This window comes from Procambarus clarkii, chromosome 62, assembly GCF_040958095.1.
Source record: "Procambarus clarkii isolate CNS0578487 chromosome 62, FALCON_Pclarkii_2.0, whole genome shotgun sequence".
Taxonomy (NCBI): Eukaryota; Metazoa; Arthropoda; class Malacostraca; order Decapoda; family Cambaridae; genus Procambarus; species Procambarus clarkii.
Window position 1 is genome coordinate 31,060,723 of NC_091211.1, and position 26,647 is coordinate 31,087,369.

The window sequence follows — 26,647 nt, forward strand, 5'->3', positions numbered from 1 at the left end:
GACTATGTCTGAGGGCTTTATGACTATGTCTGAGGGCTTTATGGCTATGTCTGAGGGCTTTATGGCTATGTCTGAGGGCTTTCTGACTATGCCTGAGGGCTTTATGACTATGGCTGAGGGCTTTATGACTGTCTGAGGGCTTTACGACTATGTCTGAGGGCTTTATGAATATGTCTGAGGGCTTTATGGCTATCTGAGGGCGTTACGACTATGTCTGAGGGCTTTATGACTATGTCTGAGGGTTTTATGGCTATGTCTGAGGGCTTTATGGCTATGTCTGAGGGCTTTATGGCTATGTCTGAGGGCTTTATGGCTATCTGAGGGCGTTACTACTATGTCTGAGGGCTTTATGACTATGTCTGAGGGCTTTATGGCTATGTCTGGGGCTTTATGGCTATGTCTGAGGGCTTTATGGCTATGTCTGAGGGCTTTATGGCTATGTCTGAGGGCTTTATGGCTATGTCTGAGGGCTTTATGGCTATGTCTGAGGGCTTTATGGCTAAACCAGCATCAACAATGAAGGGCATGGCTATAACATGGCTTCCAGTTGTCGGGGAGAAGCCTGTTAGGCTTATCCAGACACCCCACGACCACCTGACTTTGTGCAGGTTACCACCCACAACAGTAGGTGGCAACACACAGCAACACACAGCAACACACAGCAACACACAGCAACACACAGCAACACACAGCAACACACAACAACACACAGCAACACACAGCAACACACAACAACACACAGCAACACACAACAACACACAACAACACAACAACACACAACAACACACAACAACACACAGCAACACACAGCAACACACAGCAACACACAGCAACACACAACAACACACAGCAACACAACAACACACAACAACACACAGCAACACACAACAACACACAGCAACACACAGCAACACACAGCAACACACAACAACACACAGCAACACAACAACACACAACAACACACAACAACACACATCAACACACAGCAACACACAACAACACACAACAACACACAACAACACACAACAACACACAACAACACACAACAACACACAGCAACACAACAACACACAACAACACACAGCAACACACATCAACACACAACAACACACAGCAACACACAACAACACACAACAACACACAACAACACACAGCAACACACAACAACACACAACAACACACAGCAACACAACAACACACAACAACACACAGCAACACACAACAACACACAACAACACACAGCAACACAACAACACACAGCAACACAACAACACACAACAACACACAGCAACACACAGCAACACACAGCAACACACAGCAACACACAGCAACACACAGCAACACACAGCAACACAACAACACACAACAACACACAACAACACACAACAACACACAACAACACACAGCAACACACAGCAACACACAGCAACACACAACAACACACAGCAACACACATCAACACACAGCAACACACAACAACACACAACAACACACAACAACACACAACAACACACAGCAACACACAACAACACACAACAACACACATCAACACACAGCAACACAACAACACACAACAACACACAGCAACACACAACAACACACAGCAACACACAACAACACACAACAACACACAACAACACACAACAACACACAACAACACACAACAACACACAACAACACACAACAACACACAACAACACACAACAACACACAACAACACACAGCAACACACAACAACACACAACAACACACAACAACACACAACAACACACAGCAACACACAACAACACACAACAACACACATCAACACACAGCAACACAACAACACACAACAACACACAGCAACACACAACAACACACAGCAACACACAACAACACACAACAACACACAACAACACACAACAACACACAACAACACACAACAACACACAGCAACACAACAACACACAACAACACACAGCAACACACATCAACACACAACAACACACAGCAACACAACAACACACAACAACACACAACAACACACAACAACACACAACAACACACAGCAACACACAACAACACACAACAACACACAGCAACACAACAACACACAACAACACACAGCAACACACAACAACACACAACAACACACAGCAACACAACAACACACAGCAACACAACAACACACAACAACACACAGCAACACACAGCAACACACAGCAACACACAGCAACACACAGCAACACACAGCAACACACAGCAACACAACAACACACAACAACACACAACAACACACAACAACACACAACAACACACAGCAACACACAGCAACACACAGCAACACACAACAACACACAGCAACACAACAACACACAACAACACACAACAACACACAGCAACACAACAACACACAACAACACACAACAACACACAACAACACACAACAACACACAACAACACACAACAACACACAGCAACACACAGCAACACAACAACACACAACAACACAACAACACACAACAACACACAGCAACACACAACAACACACAACAACACACAGCAACACAACAACACACAGCAACACAACAACACACAACAACACACAACAACACACAACAACACACAACAACACACAGCAACACACAGCAACACACAACAACACACAGCAACACACAGCAACACACAGCAACACACAGCAACACACAGCAACACACAGCAACACAACAACACACAACAACACACAACAACACACAACAACACACAACAACACACAACAACACACAACAACACACAACAACACACAACAACACACAGCAACACAACAACACACAACAACACACAACAACACACAACAACACACAACAACACACAACAACACACAACAACACACAACAACACACAGCAACACAACAACACACAACAACACAACAACACACAACAACACACAGCAACACACAACAACACACAACAACACACAGCAACACAACAACACACAGCAACACAACAACACACAACAACACACAACAACACACAACAACACACAACAACACACAGCAACACACAGCAACACACAACAACACACAACAACACACAGCAACACACATCAACACACAACAACACACAGCAACACACAACAACACACAACAACACACAGCAACACAACAACACACAACAACACACAACAACACACAACAACACACAGCAACACACAGCAACACACAACAACACACAACAACACACAACAACACACAACAACACACAACAACACACAACAACACACAGCAACACACAGCAACACACAACAACACACAACAACACACAGCAACACAACAACACACAACAACACACAACAACACACAACAACACACAGCAACACAACAACACACAACAACACACAGCAACACACAACAACACACAACAACACACAGCAACACAACAACACACAGCAACACAACAACACACAACAACACACAGCAACACACAGCAACACACAGCAACACACAGCAACACACAGCAACACACAGCAACACACAGCAACACACAGCAACACACAACAACACACAGCAACACACAACAACAACACACAGCAACACACAGCAACACACAGCAACACACAACAACACACAGCAACACACAGCAACACACAGCAACACACAACAACACACAGCAACACACAACAACAACACACAGCAACACACAACAACAACACACAGCAACACACAGCAACACACAGCAACACACAACAACAACACACAGCAACACACAGCAACACACAACAACACACAGCAACACACAGCAACACACAACAACAACACACAGCAACACACAGCAACACACAGCAACACACAACAACAACACACAGCAACACACAACAACAACACACAGCAACACACAACAACAACACACAGCAACACACAGCAACACACAGCAACACACAACAACAACACACAGCAACACACAGCAACACACAACAACACACAGCAACACAACAACACACAGCAACACACAACAACACACAACAACACACAGCAACACAACAACACACAGCAACACACAACAACACACAACAACACACAACAACACACAGCAACACACAGCAACACACAACAACACACAGCAACACACAGCAACACACAGCAACACACAACAACACACAGCAACACACAACAACAACACACAGCAACACACAGCAACACACAACAACACACAGCAACACACAGCAACACACAGCAACACACAACAACACACAACAACACACAGCAACACACAACAACACACAGCAACACACAACAACACACAGCAACACACAACAACACACAGCAACACACAGCAACACACAGCAACACACAGCAACACACAGCAACACACAACAACACACAACAACACACAGCAACACACAACAACACACAGCAACACACAGCAACACACAACAACACACAGCAACACACAACAACAACACACAGCAACACACAACAACACACAACAACACACAACAACAACACACAGCAACACACAGCAACACACAACAACACACAGCAACACACAGCAACACACAGCAACACACAGCAACACACAGCAACACACAACAACACACAGCAACACACAACAACAACACACAGCAACACACAGCAACACACAACAACACACAACAACACACAGCAACACACAGCAACACACAGCAACACACAACAACACACAGCAACACACAGCAACACACAACAACACACAGCAACACACAGCAACACAACAACACACAACAACACACAACAACACACAGCAACACAACAACACACAACAACACACAACAACACACAGCAACACACAACAACACACAGCAACACACAACAACACACAACAACAACACACAGCAACACACAGCAACACACAGCAACACACAGCAACACACAGCAACACACAACAACACACAGCAACACACAACAACACACAACAACAACACACAGCAACACACAACAACACACAGCATCACACAACACACAGCAACACACAGCAACACACAGCAACACACAGCAACACACAGCAACACACAGCAACACACAACAACAACACACAGCAACACACAACAACAACACACAGCAACACACAACAACACACAGCAACACACAACAACAACACACAGCAACACACAACAACACACAACAACACACAGCAACACACAGCAACACACAGCAACAACACACAGCAACACACAACAACAACACACAGCAACACACAACAACACACAGCAACACACAGCAACACACAGCAACACACAACAACAACACACAGCAACACACAACAACAACACACAGCAACACACAACAACACACAGCAACACACAACAACAACACACAGCAACACACAACAACACACAACAACACACAGCAACACACAGCAACACACAGCAACACACAGCAACACACAGCAACACACAGCAACACACAGCAACACACAACAACACACAGCAACACACAGCAACACACAGCAACACACAGCAACACACAGCAACACACAGCAACACACAACAACACACAGCAACACACAACAACACACAGCAACACACAACAACACACAACAACACACAGCAACACACAGCAACACACAGCAACACACAACAACACACAGCAACACACAGCAACACACAACAACACACAGCAACACACAACAACACACAACAACACAACAACACACAACAACACACAACAACACACAGCAACACAACAACACAGCAACACACAACAACACACAGCAACACACAGCAACACACAACAACACACAACAACACACAACAACACAACAACACACAACAACACACAGCAACACACAACAACACAATAACACACAGCAACACAACAACACACAACAACACACAGCAACACACAACAACACACAGCAACACAACAACACACAACAACACACAGCAACACACAACAACACAACAACACACAGCAACACACAGCAACACACAGCAACACACAGCAACACACAGCAACACACAACAACACACAGCAACACACAGCAACACACAGCAACACAACAACACACAGCAACACAACAACACACAGCAACACACAACAACACACAGCAACACACAGCAACACAACAACACACAGCAACACAACAACACACAGCAACACACAACAACAACACACAGCAACACAACAACACACAACAACACACAGCAACACACAACAACACAACAACACACAACAACACAACAACACACAGCAACACAACAACACACAGCAACACACAGCAACACACAGCAACACACAGCAACACACAGCAACACACAACAACACACAGCAACACACAGCAACACACAGCAACACAACAACACACAGCAACACAACAACACACAGCAACACACAGCAACACAACAACACACAGCAACACAACAACACACAGCAACACAACAACACACAGCAACACAACAACACACAGCAACACAACAACACACAACAACACACATCAACACACAGCAACACAACAACACACAGCAACACAACAACACACAGCAACACAACAACACACAGCAACACACAACAACACACAACAACACACAACAACACACAGCAACACAACAACACACAGCAACACACAACAACACACAGCAACACACAGCAACACAACAACACACAACAACACACAACAACACACAACAACACACAGCAACACACAACAACACACAACAACACACAACAACACACAACAACACACAACAACACACATCAACACAACAACACACAGCAACACACAACAACACACAGCAACACAACAACACACAGCAACACACAACAACACACAGCAACACACAGCAACACAACAACACACAACAACACACAACAACACACAACAACACACAACAACACACAGCAACACACAACAACACACAACAACACACAACAACACACAGCAACACACAGCAACACAACAACACACAACAACACACAGCAACACACAACAACACACAACAACACACAGCAACACACATCAACACACAGCAACACAACAACACACAGCAACACACATCAACACACAGCAACACAACAACACACAGCAACACAACAACACACAGCAACACACAGCAACACACAGCAACACAACAACACACAACAACACACAGCAACACACAGCAACACACAGCAACACAACAACACACAGCAACACACAACAACACACAACAACACACAACAACACACAGCAACACACATCAACACACAGCAACACAACAACACACAACAACACACAGCAACACACATCAACACACAGCAACACAACAACACACAGCAACACACAGCAACACAACAACACACAACAACACACAGCAACACACAACAACACACAACAACACACAGCAACACACATCAACACACAGCAACACAACAACACACAGCAACACACATCAACACACAGCAACACAACAACACACAGCAACACACAGCAACACACAGCAACACAACAACACACAGCAACACACAGCAACACAACAACACACAGCAACACAACAACACACAGCAACACACAACAACACACAGCAACACAACAACACACAACAACACACAACAACACACAGCAACACACAGCAACACACAGCAACACAACAACACACAACAACACACAGCAACACACAGCAACACACAGCAACACACAGCAACACACAACAACACACAACAACACACAACAACACACAGCAACACAACAACACACAGCAACACACAACAACACACAGCAACACACAGCAACACACAGCAACACACAACAACACACAACAACACACAGCAACACACAACAACACACAGCAACACAACAACACACAGCAACACACAGCAACACACAACAACACAACAACACACAACAACACAACAACACACAACAACACACAGCAACACACAACAACACACAGCAACACACAGCAACACACAACAACACACAGCAACACACAGCAACACAACAACACACAACAACACACAACAACACACAGCAACACACATCAACACACAGCAACACAACAACACACAGCAACACACAGCAACACAACAACACACAACAACACACAACAACACAACAACACACAACAACACACAGCAACACACAGCAACACAACAACACACAACAACACACAACAACACACAGCAACACACATCAACACACAGCAACACACAGCAACACACAGCAACACACAGCAACACACAGCAACACACAGCAACACACAGCAACACACAACAACACACAACAACACACAGCAACACACAGCAACACACAGCAACACACAGCAACACACAGCAACACACAGCAACACACAACAACACACAGCAACACACAACAACACACAGCAACACAACAACACACAGCAACACACAGCAACACACAACAACACAACAACACACAACAACACAACAACACACAACAACACACAGCAACACACAGCAACACAACAACACACAGCAACACACAGCAACACACAGCAACACACAGCAACACACAGCAACACACAGCAACACACAGCAACACACAACAACACACAGCAACACACAACAACACACAGCAACACAACAACACACAGCAACACACAACAACACACAGCAACACACAGCAACACACAGCAACACACAGCAACACACAGCAACACACAGCAACACACAACAACAGACAGCAACACACAACAACACACAGCAACACACAGCAACACACAACAACACACAGCAACACACAGCAACACAACAACACACAGCAACACACAGCAACACACAGCAACACACAGCAACACACAACAACACACAGCAACACACAGCAACACACAGCAACACACAGCAACACAACAACACACAGCAACACACAGCAACACACAACAACACACAGCAACACACAGCAACACACAGCAACACAACAACACACAACAACACACAGCAACACACAACAACACACAGCAACACAACAACACACAGCAACACACAGCAACACACAGCAACACACAGCAACACACAACAACACACAACAACACACATCAACACAACAACACACAACAACACACAACAACACACAGCAACACACAACAACACACAACAACACAACAACACACAGCAACACAACAACACACAGCAACACAACAACACACAGCAACACAACAACACACAGCAACACAACAACACACAGCAACACAGCAACACACAGCAACACACAGCAACACACAGCAACACACAGCAACACAACAACACACAGCAACACACAGCAACACACAACAACACACAACAACACACAGCAACACACAGCAACACAACAACACACAGCAACACAGCAACACACAACAACACACAGCAACACAACAACACACAACAACACACAGCAACACACAGCAACACACAACAACACACAGCAACACACAACAACACACAGCAACACACAACAACACACAGCAACACACAGCAACACACAACAACACACAGCAACACAACAACACACAACAACACACAGCAACACACAGCAACACACAACAACACACAACAACACACAGCAACACACAGCAACACACAACAACACACAACAACACACAACAACACACAGCAACACACAACAACACACAGCAACACAACAACACACAACAACACAACAACACACAACAACACACAGCAACACACAACAACACAACAACACACAACAACACACAGCAACACACAGCAACACACAACAACACACAGCAACACACAACAACACGCAGCAACACACAACAACACACAGCAACACACAACAACACACAGCAACACACAGCAACACAGCAACACACAACAACACACAACAACACACAGCAACACACAACAACACACAGCAACACACAGCAACACACAGCAACACACAACAACACACAGCAACACACAACAACACGCAGCAACACACAACAACACACAGCAACACAACAACACACAACAACACACAGCAACACACAACAACACACAGCAACACACAGCAACACAGCAACACACAACAACACACAACAACACACAGCAACACACAACAACACACAACAACACACAACAACACACAACAACACAACAACACACAACAACACACAACAACACAACAACACACAGCAACACACAACAACACACAGCAACACACAGCAACACACAGCAACACACAGCAACACACAGCAACACAACAACACACAACAACACACAGCAACACACAGCAACACAACAACACACAGCAACACACAACAACACACAGCAACACACAGCAACACACAGCAACGCACAGCTACGCACAACAACACACAGCAACACACAGCAACACACAGCAACACAACAACAACACACAACAACACACAGCAACACACAACAACACACAGCAACACACAACAACACACAGCAACACACAACAACACAACAACACACAACAACACACAGCAACACACAACAACACACAGCAACACAACAACACACAGCAACACACAGCAACACACAGCAACACACAACAACACACAGCAACACACAGCAACACACAGCAACACAACAACACACAACAACACACAGCAACACACAACAACACACAGCAACACACAGCAACACACAACAACACACAACAACACACAGCAACACACAACAACACACAGCAACACACAGCAACACAACAACACACAGCAACACACAGCAACACACAGCAACACAACAACACACAGCAACACACAGCAACACACAACAACACACAACAACACACAGCAACACACAGCAACACACAGCAACACACAGCAACACACAACAACACACAGCAACACACAGCAACACACAACAACACACAGCAACACAACAACACACAGCAACACACAACAACACACAGCAACACAACAACACACAACAACACACAGCAACACACAACAACACACAGCAACACACAGCAACACACAACAACACACAGCAACACACAGCAACGCACAGCAACACACAACAACACACAGCAACACACAGCAACACACAGCAACACAACAACACACAGCAACACACAGCAACACACAGCAACACACAGCAACACAACAACACACAGCAACACAACAACACACAGCAACACACAACAACACACAACAACACACAGCAACACACAGCAACACAACAACACACAGCAACACAACAACACACAGCAACACACAACAACACACAGCAACACAACAACACACAGCAACACACAACAACACACAACAACACACAGCAACACACAGCAACACACAGCAACACACAGCAACACACAGCAACACACAGCAACACAAAGCAACACACAGCAACACACAACAACACACATCAACACACAGCAACACACAACAACACACAGCAACACACAGCAACACAACAACACACAGCAACACACAACAACACACAGCAACACACAACAACACACAACAACACACAGCAACACACAGCAACACACAGCAACACACAACAACACACAGCAACACACAGCAACACACAGCAACACAACAACACACAGCAACACACAACAACACACAGCAACACAACAACACACAGCAACACACAGCAACACACAGCAACACAACAACACACAGCAACACACAACAACACACAGCAACACAACAACACACAGCAACACACAGCAACACACAGCAACACACAGCAACACACAGCAACACACAGCAACACACAACAACACACAACAACACACAGCAACACAACAACACACAACAACACACAACAACACACAGCAACACAACAACACACAGCAACACAACAACACACAGCAACACAACAACACACAGCAACACAACAACACACAGCAACACACAGCAACACACAGCAACACACAGCAACACAACAACACACAGCAACACACAGCAACACACAGCAACACACAACAACACACAACAACACACAGCAACACAACAACACACAGCAACACACAGCAACACACAACAACACACAGCAACACACAGCAACACACAACAACACACAACAACACACAGCAACACAACAACACACAGCAACACACAGCAACACACAACAACACACAGCAACACACAGCAACACACAACAACACACAGCAACACACAGCAACACAACAACACACAACAACACACAGCAACACACAGCAACACACAGCAACACACAGCAACACACAACAACACACAACAACACACAGCAACACACAGCAACACACAGCAACACACAGCAACACAAAGCAACACAGCAACACACAGCAACACACAGCAACACACAGCAACACAAAGCAACACAGCAACACACAGCAACACACAGCAACACACAGCAACACACAGCAACACACAGCAACACACAGCAACACACAGCAACACACAGCAACACAACAACACACAGCAACACACAACAACACACAGCAACACACAGCAACACACAGCAACGCACAGCTACGCACAACAACACACAGCAACACACAGCAACACACAGCAACACAACAACAACACACAACAACACACAGCAACACACAACAACACACAACAACACACAGCAACACACAGCAACACACAACAACACACAGCAACACACAACAACACACAGCAACACACAGCAACACAACAACACACAGCAACACAACAACACACAGCAACACACAACAACACACAGCAACACACAACAACACACAACAACACACAGCAACACACAACAACACACAGCAACACACAGCAACACAACAACACACAGCAACACAACAACACACAGCAACACAACAACACACAGCAACACACAACAACACACAGCAACACACAGCAACACAACAACACACAGCAACACACAGCAACACACAGCAACACACAACAACACACAACAACACACAGCAACACACAACAACACACAGCAACACACAGCAACACACAGCAACACACAGCAACACACAGCAACGCACAGCAACGCACAACAACACACAGCAACACACAGCAACACACAGCAACACACAGCAACACACAACAACACACAGCAACACACAACAACACACAGCAACACACAACAACACACAGCAACACACAGCAACACACAACAACACACAGCAACACACAGCAACACACAACAACACACAGCAACACAACAACACACAGCAACACAACAACACACAGCAACACAACAACACAAAACAACACACAGCAACACACAGCAACACAACAACACACAGCAACACAACAACACACAGCAACACAACAACACAAAACAACACACAGCAACACACAGCAACACAACAACACACAGCAACACAACAACACACAGCAACACACAGCAACACAACAACACACAGCAACACAACAACACACAGCAACACACAGCAACACACAACAACACACAGCAACACAAAGCAACACACAGCAACACACAGCAACACAACAACACACAGCAACACACAGCAACACAACAACACACAGCAACACAACAACACACAGCAACACACAGCAACACACAACAACACACAGCAACACAAAGCAACACAACAACACAAAGCAACACACAGCAACACACAGCAACACACAACAACACACAACAACACACAGCAACAAACAACAACACACAACAACACACAACAACACACAGCAACACACAGCAACACACAGCAACACACAGCAACACACAACAACACACAGCAACACACAGCAACGCACAGCAACACACAGCAACACACAGCAACACACAGCAACACACAACAAGACACAGCAACACACAGCAACACACAGCAACACGTGGGGAGAGGGAGAGCTCACAACTAACTTTTTAGGCAAAGTTGTCTGGTAATATATGAGTGTCACCGGGAATTTTGTCACTCGCTGAGGGTCGCCACTCGTCACTATGAGGGGTGAGAGGATGAATGAGGGGTGAGGGGGATGAGTGAGGAGTGAGGGGTGAGTGAGGGGTGAGGGGGATGAGTGAGAGGTGAGGGGGATGAGTGAGGGGTGAGGGTAATGAGTGAGGGGTGAGGGGGATGAGTGAGGGGTGAGGGGGATGAGTGAGGGGTGAGGGGGTGAGTGAGGGGTGAGGGGTGAGGGGATGAGTGAGGGGTGAGGGGGATGAGTGAGGGGTGAGGGGTGAGTGAGGGGTGAGAAGGATGAGTGAGGGGTGAGGGGGATGAGCGAGGGGTGAGGGTAATGAGTGAGGGGTGAGGGGGATGAGTGAGGGGTGAGGGGTGAGAGGGACGAGTGAGGGGTGGGAGGGATGAGTGAGGGGTAAGGGGATGAGTGAGGGGTGAGGGGATGAGTGATGGGCGAGGGGGATGAGTGAGGGGTGAGGGGGATGAGTGAGGGGTGAGGGGGATGAGTGAGGGGTGAGGGGGTGAGTGAGGGGTGAGGGGGTGAGTGAGGGGTGAGGGGATGAGTGAGGGGTGAGGGGATGAGTGAGGGGTGAGGGGATGAGTGAGGGGTGAGGGGGATGAGGGAGGGGTGAGGGGTGAGTGAGGGGTGAGGGGGTGAGTGAGGGGTGAGGGGGTGAGTGAGGGGTGAGGGGATGAGTGAGGGGTGAGGGGATGAGTGAGGGGTGAGGGGGATGAGTGATGGGTGAGAGGGAGGGGTGAGGGGGTGAGTGATGGGTGAGTTGGAAGAGTGAGGGGTGAGGGGTGAGTGAGGGGTGAGGGGGATGAGTGAGGGGTGAGGGGGATGAGTGAGGGGTGAGGGGGATGAGTGAGGGGTGAGGGGGATGAGTGAGGGGTGAGGGGGTGAGTGAGGGGTGAGGGGGATGAGTGAGGGGTGAGGGGTGAGTGAGGGGTGAGGGGGATGAGTGAGGGGTGAGGGGGATGAGTGAGGGGTGAGGGGGATGAGTGAGGGGTGAGGGGATGAGTGAGGGGTGAGGGGGATGAGTGAGGGGTGAGGGGTGAGGGGGATGAGTGAGGGGTGAGGGGGTGAGTGAGGGGTGAGGGGGATGAGTGAAGGGTGAGGGGTGAGTGAGGGGTGAGGGGGATGAGTGAGGGGTGAGGGTGATAAGGGAGGGGTGAGGGGATGAGTTAGGGGTGAGGGGGTGAGTGAGGGGTGGGGGGGATGAGCGAGGGGTGAGAGGGTGAGTGAGGGGTGAGAGGGTGAGTGATGAGTGAGGGGGATGAGTGAGGGGTGAGGGGGGATGAGTGAGGGGTGAGGGGGATGAGTGAGGGGTGAAGGGGATAAGTGAGGGGTGAGGGGGATGAGTGAGGGGTGAGGGGATGAGTGAGGGGTGAGGGGTGAGTGAGGGGTGAGGGGGGATGAGTGAGGGGTGAGGGGGATGAGTGAGGGGTGAAGGGGGATGATTGAGGGGTGAGCGGGATGAGTGAGGGGTGAGGGGGGGTGAGTGAGGGGTGAGGGGGGGTGAGTGAGAGGGTAAGGGGGTGAGGGTGATGAGTGAGGGATGAGGGTGATGAGTGATGGGTGAGGGGGATGAGTGATTGGTTAGGGGGATGAGTGAGGGGGGAGGGGGTAGGGGGATGAGTGAGGGGGGAGGGGGATGAGTGAGGGATGAGGAGGATGAGTGAGGGGTGAAGGGGGATGAGTGAGGGGTGAGGGGGGATGAGTGAGGGGTGAGGGGGATAAGTGAGGGGTGAGGGGGATAAGTGAGGGGTGAGGGGGATAAGTGAGGGGTGAGGGGGATAAGGGAGGGGTGAGTGAGGGGTGAGGGGTGAGGGGGATGAGTGAGGGGTGAGGGGGCTGAGTGATGAGTGAGGGGGATGAGTGAGGGGTGAAGGGGATAAGTGAGGGGTGAGGGGGATGAGTGAGGGGTGAGGGGATGAGTGAGGGGTGAGGGGGTGAGTGAGGGGTGAGGGGGGATGAGTGAGGGGTGAGGGGGGATGAGTGAGGGGTGAGGGGGATGAGTGAGGGGTGAAGGGGGATGATTGAGGGGTGAGCGGGATGAGTGAGGGGTGAGGGGGGTGAGTGAGGGGTGAGGGGGGGTGAGTGAGAGGGTAAGGGGGTGAGGGTGATGAGTGAGGGGTGAGGGTGATGAGTGATGGGTGAGGGGGATGAGTGATTGGTTAGGGGGATGAGTGAGGGGGGAGGGGGTAGGGGGATGAGTGAGGGGGGAGGGGGATGAGTGAGGGATGAGGGGGATGAGTGAGGGGTGAAGGGGGATGAGTGAGGGGTGAGGGGGGATGAGTGAGGGGTGAGGGGGATAAGTGAGGGGTGAGGGGGATAAGTGAGGGGTGAGGGGGATAAGTGAGGGGTGAGGGGGATAAGTGAGGGGTGAGGGGGATAAGTGAGGGGTGAGTGAGGGGTGAGGGGTGAGGGGGATGAGTGAGGGGTGAGGGGGATGAGTGAGGGGGGAGGGGGATGAGTGGGGGATGAGTGCGGGATGAGTGAGGGATGAGGGGGGTGAGTGAGGGATGAGGGGGGTGGAGTGAGGGGTGAGGGGGTGAGTGAGGGGTGGGGGGGATGAGTGAGGGGTGAGAGGGTGAGTGAGGGGTGAGAGGGTGAGTGAGGGGTGAGAGGGTGAGTGATGAGTGAGGGGGATGAGTGAGGGGTGAGGGGGATGAAGTGAGGGGTGAGGGGGGATGAAGTGAGGGGTGAGCGGGATAAGTGAGGGGTGAGCGGGATGAGTGAGGGGTGAGGGGGATGAGTGAGGGGTGAGGGGGATGAGTGAGGGGTGAGGGGAATGAGTGAGGGGTGAGGGGGATGAGTGAGGGGTGAGGGGGTGGGTGAGGGGGATGAGTGAGGGGTGAGGGGGATTAGTGAGGGGTGAGGGGGATGAGTGAGGGGTGAGGGGGATGTGTGAGGGGGAAGGGGGATGAGTGAGGGGTGAGGGGGGATGAGTGAGGGGTGAGGGGGATAAGTGAGGGGGGAGGGGGATGAGTGAGGGGTGAGCGGGATGAGTGAGGGGTGAGGGGGATGAGTGAGTGGTGAGGGGGATGAGTGAGGGGTGAGGGGGATGAGTGAAGGGTGAGGGGGATGAGTGAGGGGTGAGGGGGATGAGTGAGGGGTGAGGGGGATGAGTGAAGGGTGAGGGGGATGAGTGAAGGGTGAGGGGGATGAGTGAGGGGTGAGGGGGATAAGTGAGGGGTGAGGGGGATAAGTGAGGGGTGAGTGAGGGGTGAGGGGTGAGGGGGATGAGTGAGGGGTGAGGGGGATGAGTGAGGGGGGAGGGGGATGAGTGGGGGATGAGTGCGGGATGAGTGAGGGATGAGGGTGATGAGGGAGGGGTGAGGGGATGAGTTAGGGGTGAGGGGGTGAGTGAGGGGTGGGGGGGATGAGTGAGGGGTGAGAGGGTGAGTGAGGGGTGAGAGGGTGAGTGATGAGTGAGGGGGATGAGTGAGGGGTGAAGGGGATAAGTGAGGGGTGAGGGGGATGAGTGAGGGGTGAGGGGATGAGTGAGGGGTGAGGGGGTGAGTGAGGGGTGAGGGGGGATGAGTGAGGGGTGAGGGGGATGAGTGAGGGGTGAAGGGGGATGATTGAGGGGTGAGCGGGATGAGTGAGGGGTGAGGGGGGGTGAGTGAGGGGTGAGGGGGGGTGAGTGAGAGGGTAAGGGGGTGAGGGTGATGAGTGAGGGGTGAGGGTGATGAGTGATGGGTGAGGGGGATGAGTGATTGGTTAGGGGGATGAGTGAGGGGGGAGGGGGTAGGGGGATGAGTGAGGGGGGAGGAGGATGAGTGAGGGATGAGGGGGATGAGTGAGGGGTGAAGGGGGATGAGTGAGGGGTGAGGGGGGATGAGTGAGGGGTGAGGGGGATAAGTGAGGGGTGAGGGGGATAAGTGAGGGGTGAGGGGGATAAGTGAGGGGTGAGGGGGATAAGTGAGGGGTGAGGGGGATAAGTGAGGGGTGAGGGGGATAAGTGAGGGGTGAGGGGGATAAGTGAGGGGTGAGTGAGGGGTGAGGGGGATGAGTGAGGGGTGAGGGGGATGAGTGAGGGGGGAGGGGGATGAGTGGGGGAGTGCGGGATGAGTGAGGGATGAGGGGGGTGAGTGAGGGATGAGGGGGGTGAGTGAGGGGTGAGGGGGTGAGTGAGGGGTGGGGGGATGAGTGAGGGGTGAGAGGGTGAGTGAGGGGTGAGAGGGTGAGTGAGGGGTGAGAGGGTGAGTGATGAGTGAGGGGGATGAGTGAGGGGTGAGGGGGATAAGTGAGGGGTGAGGGGGATGAGTGAGGGGTGAGGGGGATAAGTGAGGGGTGAGCGGGATGAGTGAGGGGTGAGGGGGATGAGTGAGGGGTGAGGGGGATGAGTGAGGGGTGAGGGGGATGAGTGAGGGGTGAGGGGAATGAGTGAGGGGTGAGGGGGATGAGTGAGGGGTGAGGGGGTGGGTGAGGGGGATGAGTGAGGGGTGAGGGGGATTAGTGAGGGGTGAGGGGGATGAGTGAGGGGTGAGGGGGATGTGTGAGGGGGGAGGGGGATGAGTGAGGGGTGAGGGGGGATGAGTGAGGGGTGAGGGGGATAAGTGAGGGGGGAGGGGGATGAGTGAGGGGTGAGCGGGATGAGTGAGGGGTGAGGGGGATGAGTGAGTGGTGAGGGGGATGAGTGAGGGGTGAGGGGGATGAGTGAAGGGTGAGGGGGATGAGTGAGTGGTGAGGGGGATGAGTGAGGGGTGAGGGGGATGAGTGAAGGGTGAGGGGGATGAGTGAAGGGTGAGGGGGATGAGTGAGGGGTGAGGGGGGTGAGTGAGGGGTGAGGGGGATGGGTGAGGGGGATGAGTGAGGGGTGAGGGGGATGAGTGAGGGGTGAGGGGGTGAGTGAAGGGTGAGGGGGGTGAGTGAGGGGTGAGGGGGGTGAGTGAGGGGTGAGGGGGATGAGTGAGGGGTGAGGGGGTGAGTGAGGGGTAAGGGGGTGAGTGAGGGGTGAGGGGGATGAGTGAGTGGTGAGGGGGATGAGTGAGTGGTGAGGAGGATGAGTGAGGGGTGAGAGGGTGAGTGAGGGGTGAGTGAGGGGTGAGGGGGATGAGTAAGGGCGGTGGGTGGAGCAAGGTAAGGGAACATAAGGGGCTAAGGGAGAGCAAGGTTAGGGACCATAAGGGGCTAAGGGAGAGCAAGTTACGGGACCATAAGGGGCTAAGGGAGAGCAAGGTAAGGGAACATAAAGGGCTAAGGGAGAGCAAGGTAAGGGACCATAAGGGGCTAAGGGAGAGCAAGGTAAGGGAACATAAGGGGCTAAGGGAGAGCAAGTTAAGGGACAATAAGGGGCTAAGGGAGAGCAAGTTAAGGGACCATAAGGGGCTAAGGGAGAGCAAGTTAAGGAACCATAAGGGGCTAAGGGAGAGCAAGTTAAGGGACCATAAGGGGCTAAGGGAGAGCAAGTTAAGGGACCATAAGGGGCTAAGGGAGAGCAAGGTAAGGACCATAAGGGGCTAAGGGAGAGCAAGTTAAGGGACCATAAGGGGCTAAGGGAGAGCAAGTTAAGGGACAATAAGGGGCTAAGGGAGAGCAAGTTAAGGGACCATAAGGGGCTAAGGTAGAGCAAGTTAAGGGACCATAAGGGGCTAAGGGAGAGCAAGTTAAGGGACCATAAGGGGCTAAGGGAGAGCAAGTTAAGGGAACATAAGGGGCTAAGGGAGAGCAAGGTAAGGACCATAAGGGGCTAAGGGAGAGCAAGGTAAGGGACCATAAGGGGCTAAGGGAGAAATAATGGCTGGTGTTAACTCTGATGAAAAACTTTATACATATATGTTGCACATTTATAATTGGCAAAGTTTGCCTTAAAAAATGACAGTACATTAATTACCAGTCACACTAACATCTCAGGGTAGTAAAGTGGAGGACTGGTGGTTGGTGGTAGTAAAGAGGAGGACTGGTGGTTGGTGGTAGTAAAGAGGAGGACTGGTGGTTGGTGGTAGTAAAGTGGAGGACTGGTGGTTGGTGGTAGTAAAGTGGAGGACTGGTGGTTGGTGGTAGTAAAGTGGAGGACTGGTGGTTGGTGGTAGTAAAGTGGAGGACTGGTGGTTGGTGGTAGTAAAGTGGAGGACTGGTGGTTGGTGGTAGTAAAGTGGAGGACTGGTGGTTGGTGGTAGTAAAGTGGAGGACTGGTGGTTGGTGGTAGTAAAGTGGAGGACTGGTGGTTGGTGGTAGTAAAGAGGAGGACTGGTGGTTGGTGGTAGTAAAGAGGAGGACTGGTGGTTGGTGGTAGTAAAGTGGAGGACTGGTGGTTGGTGGTAGTAAAGTGGAGGACTGGTGGTTGGTGGTAGTAAAGAGGAGGACTGGTGGTTGGTGGTAGTAAAGTGGAAGACTGGTGGTTGGTGGTAGTAAAGAGGAGGACTGGTGGTTGGTGGTAGTAAAGTGGAGGACTGGTGGTTGGTGGTAGTAAAGTGGAGGACTGGTGGTTGGTGGTAGTAAAGTGGAGGACTGGTGGTTGGTGGTAGTAAAGTGGAGGACTGGTGGTTGGTGGTAGTAAAGCGGAGGACTGGTGGTTGGTGGTAGTAAAGTGGAGGACTGGTGGTTGGTGGTAGTAAAGAGGAGGACTGGTGGTTGGTGGTAGTAAAGTGGGGGACTGGTGGTTGATGGTAGTAAAGAGGAGGACTGGTGGTTGGTGGTAGTAAAGTGGGGGACTGGTGGTTGGTGGTAGTAAAGAGGAGGACTGGTGGTTGGTGGTAGTAAAGAGGAGGACTGGTGGTTGGTGGTAGTAAAGAGGAGGACTGGTGGTTGGTGGTAGTAAAGTGGAGGACTGGTGGTTGATGGTAGTAAAGAGGGAGGACTGGTGGTTGGTGGTAGTAAAGTGGAGGACTGGTGGTTGATGGTAGTAAAGAGGAGGACTGGTGGTTGGTGGTAGTAAAGTGGAGGACTGGTGGTTGATGGTAGTAAAGAGGAGGACTGGTGGTTGGTGGTAGTAAAGTGGAGGACTGGTGGTTGATGGTAGTAAAGAGGAGGACTGGTGGTTGATGGTAGTAAAGAGGACTGGTGGTTGATGGTAGTAAAGTGGAGGACTGGTGGTTGGTGGTAGTAAAGAGGAGGACTGGTGGTTGGTGGTAGTAAAGAGGAGGACTGGTGGTTGGTGGTAGTAAAGAGGAGGACTGGTGGTTGATGGTAGTAAAGTGGAGGACTGGTGGTTGATGGTAGTAAAGAGGAGGACTGGTGGTTGGTGGTAGTAAAGAGGACTGGTGGTTGATGGTAGTAAAGTGGAGGACTGGTGGTTGATGGTAGTAAAGAGGAGGACTGGTGGTTGGTGGTAGTAAAGTGGAGGACTGGTGGTTGATGGTAGTAAAGAGGAGGACTGGTGGTTGGTGGAAGTAAAGAGGAGGACTGGTGGTTGGTGGTAGTAAAGAGGAGAACTGGTGGTTGATGGTAGTAAAGTGGAGGACTGGTGGTTGATGGTAGTAAAGAGGAGGACTGGTGGTTGATGGTAGTAAAGAAGACTGGTGGTTGATGGTAGTAAAGATGAGGACGGGGCGTCTGGTAGTTGATGGTAGTAAAGGGTAATGCCCCTGTCCTCTGAGTGTCAGGGGGTTGAGGGGGGCCAGGGGGGGGGTTGAGGGGGGGCCAGGGGGGGGTGGCATCATTGTGCAAGGGGGTGATGTTGTAACTCTGATTTGCATCACTTTATTATGAATTGAATAGTTTTTTTAGTTTAACTTTGCACTGTTGATTAGTCAATGTAATCAACAGGTGGCGTTGTGCCTCCTGGCTAGGTGCAATATTTAAGGGTAGTGCTTCAGCCCCTGGGCCCCGTGCTCACTCCTCTGAGTAGATGGGATAAGAGACAATCAGAAGGAATCAGGAGTAGGATTCGAACCCGCGCATCTTTCTTCTCTGGATGTGAGGGCAGTATACCACCAGACGCAGCCGTCAGGAGAGTATATCTGACGGCTGACACAAGGATGACATACCCGGTGACAGGAGCAAGGAGAGACTCCAATAGTATGCTAGTATACTAGTGCCTTCCACGCCCCACAAGTCGTTTTGTAGTCTCTGTCTTCCTCTGTTCATCCTTCTGTCTGTCTATCTTCCTCTGTTCTGTTCAAAATTCTTCTCATAATTTTTGATCATCGGCATAAATTTTGAGAAGAATGAAGACAGATGAAGATCGACAGAGACTACTGGACGACCTGGAGGAATGGTCGAGATATTGTCTACGAAAGGTTAAGGTTGTAGCTACTAACTATAACCTAATAAAGATTTTAAAGTTTCTAGAATGGTTATCTTGAGGTTATCTTGAGATGATTTCGGGGCTTTAGTGTCCCCGCGGCCCGGTCCTCGACCAGGCCTCCACCCCCAGGAAGCAGCCCGTGACAGCTGACTAACACCCAGGTACCTATTTTACTGCTAGGTAACAGGGGCATAGGGTGAGAGAAACTCTGCCCATTGTTTCTCGCCGGCGCCTGGGATCGAACCCAGGACCACAGGATCACAAGTCCAGCGTGCTGTCCGCTCGGCCGACCGGTTCCCTTACTGGTCTAGTAAGTGGCAACTAAAGTTTAACTCAAGTGTAAAGTAATGACATTAGGTGAAGGGAGCAGGAGGCTGAACACAAGGTACCATCTGGGAGGTGAAATACTTGCTAAGTCAAGTTGAAAGAAAGATCTGGGGGTTGACACTTTGTTATTAATATATACAGGAGTTCTTACATTCTTGTAAAGCAACTAGCTCGCGCAGCGTTTCGGGCAGGTCCTCAATCTTAATTAAGATATCACACCGAACCTGTCCCCAAAAGCTCACATCAAAAGGTTATCATCAGCGGCATATGCTAGATTAGCCGACATAAAAACTGCCTTTAGAAACTTGTGTAAAGACCCTTTTAAGACCCTCAATACAAATTATGTCAGACCAATCCTGGCGTATGCAGCTCCAGTCTGGAGTCCATATCTAGTTAAACACAAGACAAAGTTGGAGAAGATTCAGAGCTATGCCACCAGACTGGTCCCAGTACTGATAGGTACGAGTTACAAGTCAAGGCTACAGGAATTAAACCTCACGTACAAGAGATGGAGAACAATGGGAGACATGATCACCACCTACAAGATTCTCAGAGGAATTGACAGGGTGGACAAAGACGAGCTTTTTACACTGGTGGGACGCGAACAAGGGGACACAGGTGGAGACTGAGTACCCAAATGAGCCACAGAGACGTTAGAAAGAACTTTTTTCAGTGTCAGAGTAGTTAACAGGTGGAATGCATTAGGCAGTGACGTGGTGGAGGCTGACTCCATACACAGTTTCAAGTGTAGATATGATAGAGCCCAGTAGGCTCAGGAACCTGTACACCAGTTGATTGACAGTTGAGAGGCGGGACCAAAGAGCCAGAGCTCAACCCCCGCAAGCACAACTAGGTGAGGGTAAGAGGGTACCCAGACGTGACACAGCCAGGGAGCCACCTCCACTATGACGACAACTTCTTCAAGACACAGCCACCTCCAACACACACCTGGTGGACGACCCGACCAACACACACCTGGTGGACGACCCGACCAACACACACCTGGTGGACGACCCGACCAACACACACCTGGTGGACGACCCGACCAACACACACCTGGTGGACGACCCGACCAACACACACCTGGTGGACGACCCGACCAACACACACCTGGTGGACGACCCGACCAACACACACCTGGTGGACGACCCGACCAACACACACCTGGTGGACGACCCGACCAACACACCTGGTGGACGACCCGACCAACATACACCTGGTGGACGACCCGACCAACACACCTGGTGGACGACCCGACCAACACACACCTGGTGGACGACCCGACCAACACACCTGGTGGACGACCCGACCAACACACCTGGTGGACGACCCGACCAACACACCTGGTGGACGACCCGACCAACACACCTGGTGGACGACCCGACCAACACACACCTGGTGGACGACCCGACCAACACACACCTGGTGGACGACCCGACCAACACACCTGGTGGACGACCCGACCAACAACCCGCACGGAAATAAACACAATTTGGTGGTGACTGAGGACCTTTGGTGGTGACTGAGGACCTTTGGTGGTGACTGAGGACCTTTGGTGGCGACTGAGGACCTTTGGTGGTGACTGAGGACCTTTGGTGGTGACTGAGGACCTTTGGTGGTGACTGAGGACCTTTGGTGGTGACTGAGGACCTTTGGTGGTGACTGAGCACCTTTGGTGGTGACTGAGGACCTTTGGTGGTGACTGAGGACCTATGGTGGTGACTGAGGACCTTTGGTGGTGACTGAGGACCTTTGGTGGTGACTGAGGACCTTTGGTGGTGACTGAGGACCTTTGGTGGTGACTGAGGACCTTTGGTGGTGACTGAGGACCTTTGGTGGTGACTGAGGACCTTTGGTGGTGACTGAGGACCTTTGGTGGTGACCGAGGACCTTTGGTGGTGACCGAGGACCTTTGGTGGTGACCGAGGACCTTTGGTGGTGACCGAGGACCTTTGGTGGTGACCGAGGACCTTTGGTGGTGACCGAGGACCTTTGGTGGTGACTGAGGACCTTTGGTGGTGACTGAGGACCTTTGGTGGTGACTGAGGACCTTTGGTGGTGACTGAGGACCTTTGGTGGTGACTGAGGACCTTTGGTGGCGACTGAGGACCTTTGGTGGTGACTGAGGACCTTTGGTGGTGACCGAGGACCTTTGGTGGTGACCGAGGACCTTTGGTGGCGACTGAGGACCTTTGGTGGCGACTGAGGACCTTTGGTGGCGACTGAGGACCTTTGGTGGCGACTGAGGACCTTTGGTGGCGACTGAAGGACCTTTGGTGGCGACTGAGGACCTTTGGTGGCGACTGAGGACCTTTGGTGGCGACTGAGGACCTTTGGTGGCGACTGAGGACCTTTGGTGGCGACTGAGGACCTTTGGTGGTGACTGAGGACCTTTGGTGGTGACTGAGAACTTTTGGTGGTGACTGAGGACCTTTGGTGGTGACTGAGGACCTTTTGTGGCGACTGAGGACCTTTGGTGGTGACTGAGGACCTTTGGTGGCGACTGAGGACCTTTGGTGGCGACTGAGGACCTTTGGTGGCGACTGAGGACCTTTGGTGGCGACTGAGGACCTTTGGTGGTGACTGAGGACCTTTGGTGGCGACTGAGGACCTTTGGTGGCGACTGAGGACCTTTGGTGGGGACTGAGGACCTTTGGTGGTGACTGAGGACCTTTGGTGGTGACTGAGGACCTTTGGTGGTGACTGAGGACCTTTGGTGGTGACTGAGGACCTTTGGTGGTGACTGAGGACCTTTGGTGGTGACTGAGGACCTTTGGTGGCGACTGAGGACCTTTGGTGGTGACTGTGGACCTTTGGTGGTGACTGAGGACCTTTGGTGGCGACTGAGGACCTTTGGTGGCGACTGAGGACCTTTGGTGGCGACTGAGGACCTTTGGTGGCGACTGAGGACCTTTGGTGGTGACTGAGGAATTGGGTTTAAAAGTGGAAGTCGGGTATGGGTAGTAAAGACGGGAACGAGAAAGGATAGTAAAGGAGAAGAGGGACACAGGTGGTAAATAAGTAGATGGGTATGAGTAGTAAAGAGGTAGGTGACTACGGGTAATAAAGCAGTAGTTGTGTGAGGATTCTGTAGTAGTAGACGGGTATGGGAAGCAAAGAAGTAGACAGGTATATGCGTAATAAAGCAGTAGACGGGTATACAGGTAATAAAGAAGTAGATGGTTACGGGTAATAAAGCAGTAGACGGGTATACGGGTAATAAGGCAGTAGACGGGTATACGGGTAATAAGGCAGTAGACGGGTATACAGGTAATAAAGCAGTAGACGGGTAATAAAGCAGTAGACGGGTAATAAAGCAGTAGACAGGTATACAGGTAATAAAGCAGTAGACGGGTAATAAAGCAGTAGACGGGTAGACGAGTAATAAAGCAGTAGACAGGTAGACGGGTAATAAAGTCGTAGACAAGTATACAGGTAATATAGCAGTAGACAGGTGTACAGGTAATAAAGCAGTAGACGGGTAGACGGGTAATAAAGCAGTAGACGGGTAATAAAGCAGTAGACAGGTAGACGGGTAATAAAGCAGTAGACGAGTAGACGGGTAATAAAGCAGTAGACGAGTAGACCAGTAATAAAGCAGTAGACGGTAGACCAGTAATAAAGCAGTAGACGGGTAGACCGGTAATGAAGCAGGAGACGGGTAGACGGGTAATAAAGCAGTAGACGGGTAGACGGGTAATAAAGCAGTAGACGGGTAATAAAGCAGTAGACGGGTAGACGGGTAATGAAGCAGGAGACGGGTAGACGGGTAATAAAGCAGTAGACGGGTAGACGGGTAATAAAGCAGTAGACGGGTAGACGGGTATACGGGTAATAAAGCAGTAGACGGGTAATAAAGCAGTAGACGGGTAATAAAGCAGTAGACGGGTAATAAAGCAGTAGACGGGTATACGGGTAAAAAAGCAGTAGACGGGTAGACGGGTAATAAAGCAGTAGACGGGTATACTGGTAATAAAGCAGTAGACGGGTATACTGGTAATAAAGCAGTAGACGGGTAGACGGGAATACGGGTAATAAAGCAGTAGACGGGTATACTGGTAATAAAGCAGTAGACGGGTAGACGGGTATACGGGTAATAAAGCAGTAGACGGGCAGACAAGTAGACGGGTAGACGGGTAATAAAGCAGTAGACGGGTAGACGGGTAATAAGGCAGTAGACGGGTATACGGGTAATAAAGCAGGAGACGGGTAGACGGGTAATAAAGCAGGAGACGGGTAGACGGGTAATAAAGCAGTAGACGGGTACGGGCAATAGAGCAGTAGACGGGTACGGGCAATAAAGCAGTAGACGGGTATACGGGCAATAAAGCAGTAGACGGGTACGGGCAATAAAGCAGTAGACGGGTATACGGGCA

At 50.3% G+C, this 26,647-nt stretch overlaps 1 protein-coding gene across 1 annotated transcript in view; it reads right to left on the reverse strand.

Moving 5' to 3' along the window:
• LOC138354404 (platelet binding protein GspB-like) overlaps window positions 1-26,647 on the reverse strand; it is an 80,389-nt gene that overhangs the window by 39,022 nt on the left and 14,720 nt on the right. The window contains exon 2 of the mRNA XM_069308591.1: window positions 23,719-25,194. Coding sequence (XP_069164692.1) covers window positions 23,719-25,194 — 1,476 coding nt within the window. The remainder of the gene's footprint in view (window positions 1-23,718; window positions 25,195-26,647) is intronic.